This window comes from Apis laboriosa, unplaced genomic scaffold, assembly GCF_014066325.1.
Source record: "Apis laboriosa isolate Shangri-la unplaced genomic scaffold, ASM1406632v1 scaffold74_cov149, whole genome shotgun sequence".
Taxonomy (NCBI): Eukaryota; Metazoa; Arthropoda; class Insecta; order Hymenoptera; family Apidae; genus Apis; species Apis laboriosa.
Genome location: NW_025224330.1, coordinates 386421 through 404469, shown reverse-complemented (window position 1 = coordinate 404469; position 18049 = coordinate 386421). Strand labels below are relative to the sequence as shown.

Here is an 18049-nt window from a genome sequence, read left to right as displayed (position 1 = left end):
GGTATCGGTAGGCGAAGAAAGAGGGAAACGTGACAGAAAGAGAGACATTAGCGGTGGGAGGGTAGGAGAGAAAGCGAGAAAGAGAGGCCACAGTGAACGGGTGCGTGCATTGCACCTTATTCCCCTGTCCGACGAGTGTGCTTCGCTCGGTTATTTCAGAGACATCGGCCCCGAGAGTGTATATATATGTTATATTCACACATGTGGATACCATGTATATATATATAGATACATCTATAGATCGTGTACGGATACATATGAAGTGAATAGATACGGACGTAAGTGCGTGTGCGCGAATCACACATACGCGGTGAAGCGACGCGTGCATACGCGCGAGATTGTTCGGACGAGTGTCATCGATCTATTTCGAGAAGAGGTTGGAATTTCTGGCCTTCGAGAGAGGTCAGAGAGGGAGATAAAGGAAAACGTATAAGAGACAGAGAAAGAAAGGCGAAAAAAAAGACAGGAAAATAGAAGGAAGAATGTGCACATGCACCTGTGCAATGCATCCGCACGACTCGGTGGTCGGCGTACGAGTGACCACGTCTCGTTTCTACCTAGCTCGCGAGCCAATGCTCACTTTCAAAGGGCTTCTATGATTGGTGCTGCGTCCGGCCAATCGGTGACTGGTTTTCCTGGAAGCTAGTGAGTATCACCATGACCGTACATTCGAACACGTTGCACGTCGATCACGATGAAACTTTGTACATTTGTTTCTTCAATTCAAAATTTTTCTAATTTATTTATATTTATATATAACGGCGTTTTTAATCTATATTATTAATTTTTCAAAATAATCTGCGACTTTAATTCTATTTTTGTTATGAAATCTATAATTAGTTCTAAATATAAATGAAAAAAATTGGAAGAAATAAATAAAAGTCCGTCATACGATTGACGTAGTTTTGCTCGTTTTTTTGCTTAGTCTCCGTCGCGGACAGTTAACTACTCATAGAGTTTATCGATGTTATTGGAGTTTCCTCGGATGTTCTAGCGACTTGGTCACTATGTGGGGGAAAGGGGAAGACCGTGAGGCGATGTGACAAGGAAGGGACGATATGGCGCGGAAAGGGAGGAGAGAATAAAGTGGTTGAGGATCGGACGATGGTGGGGCAAGCGGTGGTACTCGGCCGTTGCATTGTGGGGGTGTTGGCCTTCAACTTGACGGCGCAGTTTCACTGACCTGCCTGAGAAACTCGTGATATCCGCGCGGCTCGTGCCCCACGAGCGGACGTACCGACGCACGAATGTCCAGAGATGCCAAAGGGTACCGCTACTTAAGGGCCCACGAATCCTAAATAAACTTACCACGATGTAGCGACCGATCTTTTTCTACCTGAACATTGTTTCATATTCATTCCCTATAATCAACGGTATGGTAATTGAAGCTTTTTTAATGTAATGGAATGCTCGTTTTCCGGTTTAGAATGGATTATCGATATATTGAACAATTCTGACATATTACAGGATCTTGTCAATTCATTAATGGAATGCTTCAGATCTATTCCCCCTTTTTTTTTTTAACTAAAACGGTAAAATTTTTTCGTAGTAGTATAATAGAGTTTTTAAATATCTAAGTTTAATTAACTATACAAGATTATTAATAAATATAGATTTTGAAATATTTGTGAATGAATATTATAAATAATATTATAGCCTAGACTGTTCATTGGTTATGTTTGCACGTTATATAGGATATTTAAAAAAAGAAGCTTCCAGCATTTTGGTCCACCAACTTTCGCAGCTGTTTAAACGAACGATTCCAATTCCTCGTCGTTCTTTTCGGGTCGACTTATGTCGATATCGCCCACGGTCGTCGGCGAGTCGCCGAGGAAACGACGAGTGCCTCTCGGGCGAGGCATTTGGTGGCTGTAATTAAAGCAAAAGACGAGCAGATGGCTCCCCGAGTTCCTGTCCCTCTTGTACGATTCTTTTCCCCTTCTCCTCCCCCCGTTCAAAAATGCAACCTCGCGTGTTTCCAAGAAGTACGATAATTCTGTAAGATTTTCCGCCAGGAGAATAAATATTCTCTCTTCTGAAAGTCAAAACGTTTAAAGTCATCATACATCTCAATCTGACGGAAGCTGAAACAAAACGGAGGATGTTGAGAACAGTTTCACAAACGACGAAGAATTTTTGATACCGATCAATCCACACGCGTAATCCCTGCATAATGGCAATCGTATCGAAGTAACGAGCTTGGCAACTTCATCATGTAATAGATATTGCAAATCTGTCGATAACGTTGTACGTGAACCATACACTATGACCACTAGTTTCTGAAGCAGCGTGTATAATGCAGCTGCCGGTTATAGAGGCGAGTAACTATTGATCCTGCAGCCTCTAGAGGGAAAGAGACGTGCCGCCGCCACCGCTGCCGCTGCTGCTGCTACGGCTGCCGCAGATTTCAGCAACGTCATTCGAGAGAAGGAGAGAAAGAGAGTGACGTATCGTGGGAATAGAAGGTCCAAACTCCTTTCCGGAGAGGGCTTTGCTCGCCATTGTACTCGAACGGAGAACAGGCCACGTGCTTCACGTGCATCGGCTACGTGAATGGCACCTTGAATGAATAAGAAAGAAATCAACGGAATAACGAACCCGGTTTGGCGATCCACCGTAATGTTATCGCGGGCGTGCACGCGAAGCAACGCGGTCGATCACAGTTTTTGCTCGCTTATCTCATTTTTAACGCGCTTTTCAGAACTATCTTCTCTCGAATCCGACTCCATTCGTTGTTTCCCTAAGATGGAAATTACGTGACGGAAGATTAAATCGAAACGCTGTTTCCGATCGTGACGAGTTATCCGGACGATGGTCGATTCGTATTACAACAATTCATCCCGACCCAAAGTCGAACGTTCTGCCTATTACTTCCTTTTCGTCCTTTGCGATTTCGCGATGCGTGCAAAAAGAAGGAAAAGAAGAAAAAGGAGGCGAACAAAAAGACGGAGAAGAAGAATTCGACGACGAGGAAGAAAGGATCGGGTCGATCCTCTCTTTCGTTCCTTCTTGTCCCTTCGATAGAGGCAGACAAAGGCAAAAGGCGCCTTGCGTTCTCCTCGATGCACTCTCTTTCACTCTTCTTTCTCTTTCATTCACTTTTCTCTCCGTCTCACCTCACCTTGGCCGCGGCCCTTCAACTGTCTGCGACCCACGCCCCACCTTCTCTTCCTCCATCCAGAACCACTACACAACCATTGGTACCAGCATCGAGTTAGCAGCCACCTTCTTCGACCACGAGGGGCAACCTTCTACTTCTTCTTCTTCTTCTTCTTCTTCTTCTTCTTCTTCTTCTCCTTCGTCGTCGTCTTCTTGATCCTCATCCTCGTCCAGATCGTCGTCGACGACGTTGTTTCCTTCTCTTTCAACAACGTGTCTTTCTTCGATTCTTCCTCCTTTTCCCTTCCTCCTTTCCTTCTCTCATTCCCTCCCGGCTGTTCTCCAACTACACGCGAGTATCACTTTTATCGGTGTGCGTGTACCTATCCTCGGTCCACCTGCCTTCTCCAAGTTATTTAGCCAATGGAACCGCCCAGGCTTCGCCCTAGGCGAATTTCCGGAACAAGAGAGAACCTTGAATAAACGGAAATTCGCCGACCTGTCCGTTCCTCGTGGTGAAAAAAAAAAAAAGAAAAAAGAAAAAAAAAGAACGATCGATCGCGGTTTAACTCCGTTTCGAAACATCATCTATCTAAAAGAGGATCCTTCTCTGCTTTCCTCGAGAAACTGTTACTCGTACGTAATAGGATTTGCCCTTCAAACTTCGAAAGAAACTCGAGCTATCGATCCATTGCAAACTTGGAAAGATTCGACGTCGAGGAATCTTTAGAAGAGTGCTTGAGAGTCTGTTGCTCGAGCCATGATAGTTAAGCGACTTGAGAAAAAAATCTAATTAAACGTTAGGCTGGACACAGACAGTTCTTCTATTTTTAAAGTTTGTTTCTACGACTTTCATCTTTCTGTATTAAACGAAGTTTTTCAAAGTTTGTCGTTGTCTAATTTGAATTGTATTAAGAAAGTTGAGGAGAATCTCATGTGTCCGATGGCTAATGAATTTTACGAGAAGCCAATAATAAAAATGAGAATGCACAGAAGAGTGGTGGGGAGTATCATTGATCTAATTGAATTTTTTAATGCGACATTTCTGAATTCCTATACATTATTCGATAGTTGGACCAAATTATATTAACCGATTTATGATCGTGTCATCTCGTTGATGCAATATATTTGCAAGATCATTGTAATCATCAAGTGTGTTAAGTAATCATCAAGAATAGATAACAAAGAAAATACGTTGTTATATTAACAGTTTGAAATTGCGATTCTTTGTCGAAGAATGCGGGAGAAGAGTAGATTGACAAGTTTAAATTAAAAATTTCGATACGAAAATCATCCTTTGTTTTTTCCAAAAGAAATAAATAATATTGGAATATTTTTAATTTTTAATTTACGGATTTAAATCTTCTTTAATAAAATATATATTTTATAAATAATTATATTATATACAATTTATAATAATTTTTCTAAATGATTGGTTCAATTTTCCTAGAAACTTTGGCAGAAATATTTTCTTGAAACTTAGATCTTATTCTATCGAAACTCTTCGCAACAGTACAATTATTTAACGATACCTAATAAAACTAGTTCTTGTTTCAATCAAGATTCCACCAATGGGAATCCTCCGTCGAACGCTATTTCCATAGCTTTCACGGGACATCGATATGGTTCTTCACAGGCTAGCCAGCCCTCTAATTTTTATTCCCCTCGATTTCTACGTCTTTCTTCTCGTCTACGGCAGGCCCAAGGCATCTCTCGCCGTTGTATCCTTGGGCAAATTTATGCCTCTTCAGATTACGGATAATAATGGTTACCCTTGTGCCGTGGCGAGCTCGTCTTAACAATTTGCCAGCTAGAATTACGACCGAGTTTCCCCCGCAGCGTTTTATCGCTACTATAACCGATGCACCTAGTCATTGGCATGCACGATTTCGAGTTCGATCCGAAAATTTCCGTCCCTCTTCTTTTTCCCTTTTCTTGTCTTTCGATACGCCAGTCGCACGAGCTCGTCTCATTTAAGTTTGAATCCAGGAGGATCCACAATCGGAAGTCAATCATTGAAAATGGTTTGCTTAGTTCAAAAAATCTTTTCATCGCTCGATCGACGGTCGAGTATTGACTTGAATCGATTTGTCAATTTACGAACAAAATTTAAACGATAAAGAGATTGCGTTAAGTGGATAGTTTAGTTTGTTAAATTAAGTTTCCTCTCGACTTGACTTTCGAATCGAAGAGTTTTTGCTCTCCTATTTCCTTTATCACGACGATAATAATTAATCAGTTGTTCGAGTTATTCGTTGTATTTGATTATTATCGTTCTTGCTTTGGATTTATACGTATTGAAAAAAAAAAAAAATTAGTTAGAATGCGAGAAAATGTTAACCTAACCTATGAATATTAAGGTATAAGTTGTAATATATAACTGATCACAATTGTTAATTAAAATTTTGATGGATGACTATAATAATCTTTAATATACAACGGACGTGTTCAATGTTAGGGGACTGCAGTCACCTTCGGTAACGAAAGGGTAAACCCCTCGCCTTATGATTTTCTTAGTAGCTACTTAAGCTGAGCGTTAGCTATTCACTGCTGTAACTCACGTCGGATGCAAAATACTGAAATATCGTATATGGATAATTTGTATTTTAACAACTCTTACCAGCATTCTCTTAATTTATTCGAGAACTTTGGAAAAAAATTGTTGTTTCGAATATTATCGAACAAACATTCCGATATTTTACTCTTTGCCTCTTGAAAAAATTCTTGGCAATTTTTCTTTCTTTCCTTTTTTTTTTACGGCGAAGAAAACGAGTCGAGAATACCGTACAGAACTAATCCGAAAAAATAAAGACTATGAGTTGGATCCCTCCGAGCTAAACTCTGGTCGCAAACACAATCTTCCTTTGTCGAACTTAAACCATAATCCGAATAACTCGATATCCAAAGGAATCGTAACCTTGTTTAGCTTCCAGAACGAGACACTTTCATACTTTTGGCAAACCCATCGGACTTCGAAATGAAATACGCGCTGAACGACGCGATATTATATCCTTGGACGAGGATTTACAACGTTAATAAAAGTGGGACGAGAACTGGGATTTTTGGTTTCGCATCGATATGCAATTTCTGCAAGGAATAATAATAATAATAATAATAATAATAATAATAATAATAATAATAATAATAAAGAATCCAGTTTTTCATCCAGTCCAGTTTTCCTCGAGTAGAAATTAAATTGATCCCAACGTAACGAGAGATTTTCTACCTTGGTTGAATAGAAGGATACTTTTTATTCATTTCTTCGAGGATCCTTGAAAGTTGTACTAGTTAGTTCGTAAATTTATCCAAGCCTCTCGGATCCTCGATTTCGATGGGAAAGCGAATTTCATGCACGCGATTCAGCAATCGGAGAAAAACAGAAAAAGGGGTGGTGGAGGGATGGAAAGGTGCGTAACCGTTGAATGAACATAATCGTCGAAGGTAAACCGGTTGGAAGGAAGAAAGAAGGAAGGAAGGAAGGAAGGAAGGAAGGGAGACGGTTGGAAGGTTTGGGTAGCACAATGGTGGTTCCGAAAATAAAGCGTGATCGATGAAACTGAAAACAGGATTTATCCTTATCCTGGAGATTCGTGCGTGGATCATTCCTGTCTTGTCTGCTCGTCGTTACGAAATCAATTTTTCATAAGTCGCACGATTGACCTTTGTGCCTCGCAACTATGGTTCGCGATCCCATCGGGATTAGCATGGTGCGCGTGTAATCTACAAGAGAACAAGAGGGAGGGAGGGAGGGAGAGAGAGAGAGAGGGAGAAATCGATTTCGAACGCGAGCAATGCCCTGGCCCTGATTATAATATATGCTTCGCTAACTGTCGCGGAATTATCCCGGACGATTATTCGCGGAATTGCATAGATGGAGCAAGCATCCGCGTTATCTCGGACACGCGATAGGTTTTTATCTTGGTTGGCAACGGGAGAGTTGGTAAGAAAAATTAAATTTGTATTTTTTTTTCCTTTTTACGTGTGTAAATTACACCTTAGTGATCGAATCGTTGGTGTTTCTCGAATGAAAACGTAAAGAAAAAAAAAAAAAGGAAACGAATTAAAATTTTAATAACAATTGCTTAATAACAATTGAAATTGATTACGTATCTAATTATTAATCGAGACACTATTTAAGATTATTGGTAAAGAAAGTTATTGGCTAGAGAGAGCGCAGTGTTTTTCCGCGAGAAAATTCGCTGAATTGATCGGACTTCCGCGAATAAAGGAGGCTCTCCGGCTGGTTATAGGCGCAATTACGCTCGCGCCCCCGAGACGACCTCGCGTCGCGGCTCTCGTGTCCCTTTCCTCTCTCGCGTTTAAACGCCTCGAATCGCGTTGTGGCGTGCAGTTAAGGCCGTATCGATGTCAAGATTGTGCCGCAGCGGCTGTCCCTGAAGAGCCATGGACGTGACATTGTCGCGTCGCGCAAGGACTACGTACCCGACCAAGGGAAACGTTTAAACCTCGTACAGAGAATGTTCTCACCGACCTCTATAGGCAGCAGCCGCAATGGCCAGAAATCTTATTCGATCGAACGAACTGTGTTATCTGACCACCCTTTTGTACCCAAGCCTACGATCGATGGCTTGTTATATTTTTGTGACTGGTTTTCTTTTGGTAGGAAGTAGAAAGGAATAATTGTGCAAAAAGATGTATCATATATATATAAAGTAGAAAAAGATTTTTATCAATTTTCATCGAGTTCTTCCTGTCAATAGAATCGTGAAATTATTATGCTAGATTTTATTACGATATTTATGTATGTTGGTATATACGGAGGATAATTATATCACGTATCATTGCGCACGAATTTCATTACACTCTTTTTTACGTTTAAAATAAACACACGCATTCCATTCCACATTCCAAGGATCAAACTCCCCTTGGTCAACGACACGCGAAGACCACGAGCCATCCTCGACCATGCCCCGTGCCTCCTCCTCCGCTCTCGATCGGAGGGGAAAAACCATGGCCGACCACTTTCCTATCTAAATCAACTTCAAAATCGCCGTGTGATTTACGATTACCGAGATTTTCGATAGATTCAATCGAAAAAGAAAAAAAAAAGAAAAAGAAAAAGAAGAAAAAACCTCCCTAATGAACGCGAAATCGCGCTGGAAATGTTGGAAGAGGAGAAAGAGAGAGAAAGAGACAAAGGAGAGGTTCAATGGTATGCGAGGGAGAGAGCAGTCGCGTGTGTCGTTGCTTCGCCGAAGGAGAGAGTGAACTGAATGAAAGGGAGAGAGGGGCAGAGGGAGAGGAGAGAAAGAGGAGGAGGAGGATGAAGACCGCGAAGGATAGCCGCGGGAAGGAGAAAGGTGGACGCCTGAGGACGGAGACGGACGGAAGAAGGTGATCGAGCGTTGAAGAAGGAAAGGTAGAGGAGTGGTTCACCTGCATTGCTAGCATTGCGCCGGCTCAAGGCCAGGGAGTCTGCGAGACCGAGGACCAGACCGGGTCGGGACCTCCTTCCTTCCAGTTTCCTGCACCCTGTCCTCTCTCTCTTTCTCTCTCTTCTTTCTCTTTCTCTGCCTCCTGCCCGCGTCTTCTTCTTCTTCCTTCTTCCATCCCATCCCAACCTCTTACAGCTTCTCTTCTTTTTCGTACCGCGACGTGTGGATCTCGCGTTGTGTACAGACAATTGCGTCACAGACAAAACCGTCTCCTCTCTCTCTTTACCACTATAGGTTCTCACATTTGTTGCTGCGTTGGGTGGATACGGTTGGGAGGATATTATAGGTTTTCGGGTGTCCGTGGTTGGATCGTGGAAGAGATGGAGGAGATTTCATTTATTTAGATACGAAGGAACGTATATATATATACATGTGTGTGTTTTTCGTTTAAGGAGAATTGGAGAAGTGGTCAAGTGATCGTTCACATTGATAAAGTTAATGCACTTTGCTTTACATCCTTTTGCTCGTTTCATCCGATATCTCGATCTCATTCTTGTTACACGTATTACAACGCAACGTGTCAGCACCTGAGATATATTTTAACCGACGTGTTATTACGACATTTTATAGATATATTTTTATTATAGAGGCATTAAACCGTGTTTGTAACAAAATGGACTCTTTAAACCGTATTATACGCGTTAAATTTATATTACAACGCACGGTATACGTTAAATCATAAATTTCGATCCCCTTCATCTTTGTGGAAAAGTAATACGATTATCATGCCCAGTAAGATCGTATCGAACTTTGGAAGAAAGGGGGAAAAAAGCAGCCCAACTGATTATATATACATACATACATACATATAAAACTGTTTTTTAGCGCTCATTCCTATCGTGACGCAACTGGAGAGCTGATAGCTTGTTTCTATCTGGCGGTTTCCAGGAACATTGGATCTAAACGATCGTTCCCCGTTTGATTGCAGGTTGTAAAATCAAAGCACTCCGAGCGAAGACCAACACTTACATCAAGACCCCGGTGCGCGGCGAGGAGCCAGTGTTCGTGGTAACGGGGCGCAAGGAGGACGTGGCCCGCGCGAAGCGCGAGATACTCTCGGCCGCCGAGCATTTCTCCCAGATCCGTGCCTCCCGCAAGAGCTCGTTGGGCGCCCTGTTGGGCGCGCCCCCCGGCCCACCAGCTTCCGTTCCAGGCCACGTGACGATTCAGGTACGAGTCCCGTACAGAGTAGTCGGGCTTGTGGTAGGACCGAAGGGCGCGACCATCAAGAGAATCCAGCACCAGACCCACACCTACATAGTGACGCCGAGCCGCGACAAGGAGCCGGTGTTCGAGGTGACGGGACTACCCGAAAGCGTGGAGGCTGCGAGGCGCGAGATCGAGGCACACATAGCACTTAGAACCGGCACAGGAACCACCCTCGACGATTCGGAACTGCTAAGCGTCCTCTGTCGCGGTGGCCTGGGCTCGATCCTCGGTTGCCTCGACCCACCGGGCTCGAACGGCTCGAACGGATCCAGCGGAGCGTTCTCCAGCAGTGGCAGTTGCAGTAGCTCGTCCAGTAGTTCCGGCGCGCCTGGGCTGAACGATCTCGTCGCGATTTGGGGCGCTGGGATGGAGAGGGACGAGGGCCTAGGGGAGTCGCCCTCCTTCGAGTCCCAAACGGCGTCCGCCTCCTCGATCTGGTCGTTCCCAGGCGTCGCGCTACCCTCGAGGCCATCCCCGCCGGCGTCAGCGAGCCCGACGTCGCCCACGGACTCGCTGTTGGGCGGTGGACGGCGGGAATGCGTGGTGTGCGGCGACAAGGAGGTCACCGCCGCCCTCGTCCCATGCGGACACAATCACTTCTGCCTGGACTGCGGCAACCGGGTCTGCGAGAGTTCCGACCCAAGCTGCCCCGTGTGCTCCAGGCCCGTGTTACAGGCGCTTCGTATCTTCTCTTAAGCACCGGGACCGGAGCCGGCGGGACAGATCCCCCCTCCTCCCCCAGGCTCCGAACTGCGTCGCGGCACCTGGTACAGCGGCTCTATAACGATTCTCACCATCGATCAATCATGATATTGTCTGCTCTTCGACTTTTGGCGGCTCATCCAGGAACGACGGCGCTGGAGAACGCCCATCCCGAATTTTTCCGTATATAAGAGAGAAAAAAAGAAAAAAAAGAAAAAAAAAAAAAAAAAAATTATGCTCGCGTCCCCACGAAACGTCTCGCGAAACGGTGCGCGAAAAATCCCGTTGCGACGTCGGGGGACCGGACGCGCACAATGTCTCAATTCCACTGCTGCCAATAACCTCTTCTACGCGCCGGGAATGCCCCGATATAAATGCTATTTGTCGCGTCGTTCCCGCCGACCGAATACAACGAAGTCAGCTTTTAAGTTCTACGAGAATATATAGAACGAGAGAGTGGGAGAGAAAGAGAAAGAGAAAGAGTAAGAGTGTGAGATAGAGAGAGAGAGAGAGAGAAAGGGAGGATGGGAGGAAGGGAGGGAGGGAAAGAAAAAGGTAATGTGCGTTTGCGTGAGAGAGAAACAGAGAGAGATAGAGCAGCGAGAGAACGAGAGCGCGAAAGAGAGTGAGAACGAGAGGGAGAGAAAGAGATGAAGTAACATACTCGCTCATTCATTGTCATCGTTTTCATACTTTTAACCCTCGATATAATATAACATACGTAGCTTATAGTCCGGCTCGCAGGTTTACGTGTTTATACGTAAAGAATTACAAAAGAAGGACAAAGTGGATCGAGCTGAAACGCGTAACGGAGAGCAATGAGACGGGCGCGATCATTTTATCTTATCGTGAACGCGGCGAATCTGTAATGTGTGGAAGAAGGATACGTTTGGCTTTGCCGTATTTTATGGGATTGCCTTCGAAATATCGGGAAATGTTTGACACGCACGCACGATTCTATAACCTTGGTCGGTAGCGAAGATTTTGTCGACCATACTTATTCAGCTCAGTGACGCTACACTTATTCAGCTCAGAATCAAACGAATTAGACCCGAACGTAGTGCGTTTCGATATTGCAATAACATTCCATTCGCTGATCGTATTCATCATCATGGTATATTCGTATTTTTCTACAAATTCTTTTTGTATCGAAGGCAGTCTAGATAATGGAATGGACGAATTTAATCGAATCAATCGAGTTTTTATCGATGTAACATTTTTAATTAACATAGACGTTATTATTTTTATATAATTGACAATCCACGGTGAGAATCGGTGTTCTTATATATATATATACATATATACGTACGGGAACGAGACTCGGATAGTTTTTAAATATTTTTGTATGTTGTCCTTCTTCCACCGTATCGCGCGTGAAATATCGAAGCCGTAATTTCTATTGCGTTATTATCCGCGAAATATTGTAAAACGCTATATCAAAGGTGCTTGCGAACACTGATATATAAAATTTTTACGAGCTCTATATTTTTATTTAGAAAACGTACCATTCATGGTAAACGTCCTATTTATCGTTCTGAACGTTATATGTATGGGAATTACGAGCTTCGATTTTCACGAATAAAGACATGCTTTTGAAAGGTTAAAAAGCGCAGTTGCAGCAGAAGTCGTTCGCTCTCTCGATCGTTACGCTCTTCTCCTATGATCACGTGGCCAATAATTCAAAGATGGCGGCGCATGAGGCGCACAGCTGATCGTGTCGTCTTAAAAAAAAAAAAAAAAAACGAAAAGACTTGAAAATGCATGACGCATAAGAAATCGTAATTATTCTTCTTCCTTGTAACAAAATGTGAATCTCAGAAAATGTTTAAAATGTTTTCGTATCTTTTATAAAAAATCTCTCTAAGCTAAAATAAAAAGGCTAGGTTAGATCACGTGATCATAGGTGAAGTGTTTGATGCGTTAATCAAACGATATAAATCGGAGTATAAAAAGAGAATAGATGACGAAGGAAGGTCGTACATCCTCCGATAGTTAAGTTTTTGAAATTTTTTTCATTATTACTTTATTTATATATTAATCAAAATAATTAATCCCATTGCTCGTTTTCGATTAGCGAATAAGATAATCTGGGATATCATTGAGATATTTATTCTTCTCTGATTACTCTTTTCATCTCATGACAAGTGAAAACTTTTCATTCTTCACTATATTGCGACACTATCGGCAGATGCATCGACGTTACTCGAACTTCCGGGACCTGCGAGCTTATCGTACATAATCGCAGCGAACGATTACCGAACAAATTGCCCAAATACTTGACGTAACTTGTACTCGATACACTATCACCCATACCTATACATAAATACACACGTACTACACATATTACAAACAGCCGATCTCATATATATATATACAGGCACACATCGCACGAAAAGAAAAGAGATTAAAAAGGAGAAAGGAGAAAAAAAACAGGGTGAGTGGTCACGTGTCCCTCGATTTGCCACGAAATTATTTATAGATGATAGTATTATTAAAACGGCGTGCCCGTTCCACCCAGCCTCCCTCGCTACTAGAGTATTATCTTATCTTTATATAAGCGACATAGCAATTGAAATAATAATAATAATAATAATAATAATAATAATAATAATAATAATAATAATAATAATAATAATAATAATATTAATAACAATAATAATAATAATATTAATAATAATAATAATAATAATATTAATAATATTAATAATAATAATAATATATATTATATATATAAACATAAATAAATATATTATATATATTATATATATATATATATGGTGTCAGGAAAAAAAAGTCTGACGACAGTAAGATGGATGATATTTTATCGAGGAGATTTAGATTTTGTATTTTTCGCGCGTTTCGTCGACGGGACGACGGGTGGTCAGGGACAGTTGCACACGCCGGTTACAAAGGGAAATTATTATTAAGAGTTCTATAAGGGGAATAATAAACCGGCGAAAAAGAGGGGAGGGGGGGAAGAAGCGGAAAAATGAAGAAAAAAATAAAAAAAGACGGCGCTTAAGGGAAACAAAAAAAAGAAAAAAAAGAAAAAATGTTTTAAGATTATACGGGGCGCATCGCGGGTACGCGTGAACCGGCTTCTCCCTGATCGCTAAAAGAACGAGAACAAGGAAGAAAGAAAGGAGAGAAAAGAAAGGAGAAGAAGAAGGAGAGAAAAAAAAAAAAGAAACGCCGTCGGTCGATCCCCACGGGGTGCGGTCGACTTTTATTCCTCCCCTCTAAATGTATTCTTCGAGCCCTAAATAATAATCCGAGTAATAACCCGCTCTTTCAAAAGGAAATACTAAACCGATGTATCTTTCACCGTAGGGATCGACGACCCGTGTACATTTAGCTTTTCTTTCTCGACAGTCGTAATTATATTATTATATTATATTGCATTATTATATTGCATATAGATATATATATATATATCGAAACGACATTAGTACGCGTCACCGTGTCCTCTCGTTAAGAGAATACGAGTGCGTATATTTTTCTTTTCCATTTAACGTTATCACTTTTCTCGTTCCATCTTCGCGTACTTGTCCTTGATACGTCTTGCGATTTCGATAGAACGATAAAAGTCATAACCCGCGCCATATAGCGGATAGGGGGATAAGAAATTGCGATGCTCGTCCTTCACTAGGAACGAAAGGATGATCGGTACGTGTCTTTATGTTCCAATTCACTTTCTTCCTTTTCTTTTTTTTTTTTTCTTTTTCCTTCTTTCATCGAGAAACATTGTTCGTTCGTGTAATCGCGTTTCGGAAGGGAAAAAAAGCTGGACAAACGATCCTTATCGCTCAAGAGCAAGACGAACGTTGGCCCACTTTTTTTTGGACATCAAGGAGAGAAAAAAGCCGAGGAACGAAACTATTACAGTACGACGTTAAGGGAGGAGCGAAAGGATCATCCATGATCCACGTGGCCCTTTTTTCTATTGCTTATTTTTATATATATATATATATATATATGTATATCTTTTGTTTTATATTTATGCTGATTTTAAATTCGATTTGAACCTGCCTTCTTTCTTCCTCCGCTTTTTTTCGCTCGTTGCGTGATCCTTCTTCGTTATTTAGTATTCTATTACTAACTACTCTTGCTACTTTTGTGCGAAACTTTTTATTTTCCCTTCGTTTCTTTTCTAGTTTTTCTTTTATATCGACGAAAACTTCTTGTCAATCGTTGCCATTTTTAAACGAAGATATGCTCAAGTCGCAGCTCCGAACAAGTCGAGGTATATTATTAATACATATTACATATAAAGTATATATTATATATATATATATTATTTTATATATATATATATATATATAATACGCGTCATCCAATGTTGGATATAACGGATGATTGAATATAAAGAAGATATTTTTTCGGATCGTTCGAGCCGCAGCTCTGTATAGCGGGTGTCTCGGTAGTTTCTCACCCCCTTCGTTTTTTATTTTTATTTTTAATATTATTTTTATTTTATATTATTTTTATTTTCTCTTTTTTATATACATATATATACATATATATACATATATATATATATATATGTGTATATATATATTAGATCGTTCAGCAGGTGTCTTTGTTAAACGCGTGTTGTTTCGTTTCGAACATCCTATGAAACCCTTCCCCCCAAATCACTATTACTCGTGTGTCATACTTTTTATACGAGAAAAAAAGAAAAGCAAGAAAAAATCTTCTTTCTTGTCAAAAGTGCATTCTCTTCGTGAGCTATCGATTTATCGAAACGAATACAAGTAATATAGGTACACACGCATACATACACACACAAAGTTTTTCACACAGTTTCATCACGCAGTATCCCTACATCTGTACCCCAGCTTTCGTATAGAGACGCGATGAATCTTAGCGCCAATGTATATATATATATATATATCTATCTAATATATATATATTAGATACATATGTATGATATTATTTGTTGTTCCACAGGACATCACTCATCCTGTCAAACAGGAATCACAAATTCACTCTTAGATGCAAGGAATTCTTCTGAAACATACGCTTACACACATGCCCACACATGTACATACACGTCCAAACGACAGACACATGCGAACGCAATCTAATATGCACGACACGTACATACATACCTACATACTGACATACACACAGATTTACACGCGCACACGCACATACAGTTACACACGAAAAATTAAAAAAAAAAGTCGTATATTTATATATATACATATATGTACGCATTATATATGTATACATATATATATCATAATCGACGTTCGAGAGAGAGAGAGAGAGAGAGAGAGAGAGAAAAGAGAGAGAGAAGAAAGAGAGAAAAGAGAGAGAGAGAGATTTATTATATTTAAGTTTTTTTCGAGGCAAAGTAAATTCTATATTTTTTCTATGTTAAGTATAAATTAGAAAGATTGAGAGAGAGTGATTGATAGTGAATAAATGAAAGAAAAGATGCATAAAAGGTATGGTGATGATATAAACATATATTATATTATTATATTATATTATATATATTATTATTATATTATATTATATATTATTATATTATATTCTATATATATATACATATAACTATATTTATAGGTATTCTCTTTAGCATCTACGTTCCGATATACGAGAACGCCGCCGCGCAGAGTATAATATAAAGATAAAAAAGAAAAAGACGGTCGGCGTGCTTGTACATGCATATGTAGATCATGCCAGATAATAATCTGTCATTAACATTGCTGCATAAAGTCTGATCTGATTCTCGCAGCTCGAGATCAGGGGATAAGGGGTGAGAGTGGGTGAATTGGAAGGTGAAAGTACAGAAAGAGATAGAAAGTAAAAAAAAAAAAAAAAGAGAAAAAAGAAAAAAGAGAAAAAAGAAAAAGTAATTAGAAAGAATGACGGGCGCGAGTTTTCGCTCTTCTTGCGTTTTTTCTTGCTTCTTCTTTGGCGGGAACTTCGAACGTCGCGCCGTAATTCGTGTCGCGCATGCGCGCTTTAATGAACAAGACACGGGGTTCACAGACGTAAGTGAACGGATTCTCGACGATCACGCGGACGAGAGACAGACGGGCGAGAAAACGGTCGTAGTGTGCGATCTTTACTCTATCGTGGAAAGGAAAGAGAGAAATAACGAAGGATAAAGGAAAGATAAAGAAAGAGAAATCTTTACTCTATGTTAGAAGAGAAAGGGAGAAGAGGTTAAAAGAGGAAGAGAATGAAAGAGATGGTTGCCAGAACTCGGAGCGCATCTCGTTGTGCTCGCGAAACAATCTCGGTATATTCGTCAGAACGAAGCAATTTACATTTATCAATGATTATCTCTGCAATCGTAGCTCCCTTCGGAACACGTTCGACGCTAGATAATGCCGTCGATGCGTAGCAGAACTCCGGGTCCTCATCGAGGTTGTCTTCCGAATTTACCATGGACGATCTACGTGGTGGGAAAATCGCGAAATTCGAAATACATAACTTGCAAAGGTTTAGCCTTTTTGATCGCGCGTGAGTCACGCAGTCTTCCCCTCCCACGACAAGCAATATCGGAAGACGATGGCTGTCGATGTACCGGGTTCCGCGGCGAGGCTGTCACACCGCGAAGAAACGAGCACACACATATAGTTTGTCGGGAACCTCCGCTAGACTTTGGGACGACTACTGCTAGATAACACTTAACCGAAGCGTCAGGCAGCCTTCACTTTGGCCGAGGTTCCGACATATCGCGGCAAAGTCGGCGTCATCGTTCCTCACGATCGTCATCTTCGTCGTCAGGTCATCGCACGATCGTGTACCGTGCGCATATCCGTCGCGCACGTTTCTGCGCATGCGTGCACGTTCGTGTATCCGTTTCAACTCTCTATTTATACCCACCGATAACGTCGTCGTGATCGTCGTTGTTCCAGCTTTCGATCGTTTCAATTAGAATCGCGTTCATCGTTATCTTAAACGCATCGATAACGTTCTTTGATTCGGTTCAGAGTTGGGACAATGAAATGGCGATTATGACGATTAGATTCGTTCTTCCGTTGCGTCGAACCGCGTGCTGGGGGTGACGATTGTCGTTATTGCTCTCGAGGAGTCGATTCTTCGCTCTGTACCATCGACAATAAATAGAATAGAGCGGAAGACCGGTGAGATTTGCAGTGCCATACGTGAATCAAAAATCGTTCGTAATGTTCTTTTATCGATTAATCTCGATTTCTATTAGTTGTTACGTCGTAATGGTAGTTCACCAAAAAAGATTTATTTTTATCCGGGCATTTTCTCATCATTCATCGTACGATTCATTCGCCGCACACGCGAATCGATCGTTTCTCGTGACGTATTTACCGAGGAGACTGCCCGATTTCCGCATTGATCGGTGAAATGGAATTTGGAAATAAAACGAATGAAATGATCTGTGTATATTGTCTTCTCTCAATCGCGTTCTCTTTCTCGAGACGCGAATCACCGACGTTATTTGATCTTTAACTTTCTTCTCCATTTAATATTGGATCGTATTCAGTGATAGTGGTCAACGATATGTCGGACAAAGAATAGAGCGTATATATATATATATATATGCTTGAGGCGTGATTATTTCCCCTATTCGTCTTTCGATATTCGAA

At 41.2% G+C, this 18049-nt stretch overlaps 2 protein-coding genes across 2 annotated transcripts in view; both read left to right on the top strand.

Annotated features, from left to right (window-relative positions):
- LOC122719313 (RNA-binding protein MEX3B-like) overlaps nucleotides 1-18049 on the top strand; it is a 114249-nt gene that overhangs the window by 40949 nt on the left and 55251 nt on the right. The gene's annotated exons all lie outside the window — the stretch shown is intronic.
- On the top strand, nucleotides 1082-10966 carry LOC122719312 (RNA-binding protein MEX3D-like). The gene is made up of 2 exons (XM_043945022.1): nucleotides 1082-1267; nucleotides 9484-10966. The coding sequence occupies exons 1-2, from the start codon at nucleotides 1258-1260 to the stop codon at nucleotides 10458-10460; spliced, it is 987 nt and encodes a 328-aa protein (XP_043800957.1). The 5' UTR covers nucleotides 1082-1257; the 3' UTR covers nucleotides 10461-10966.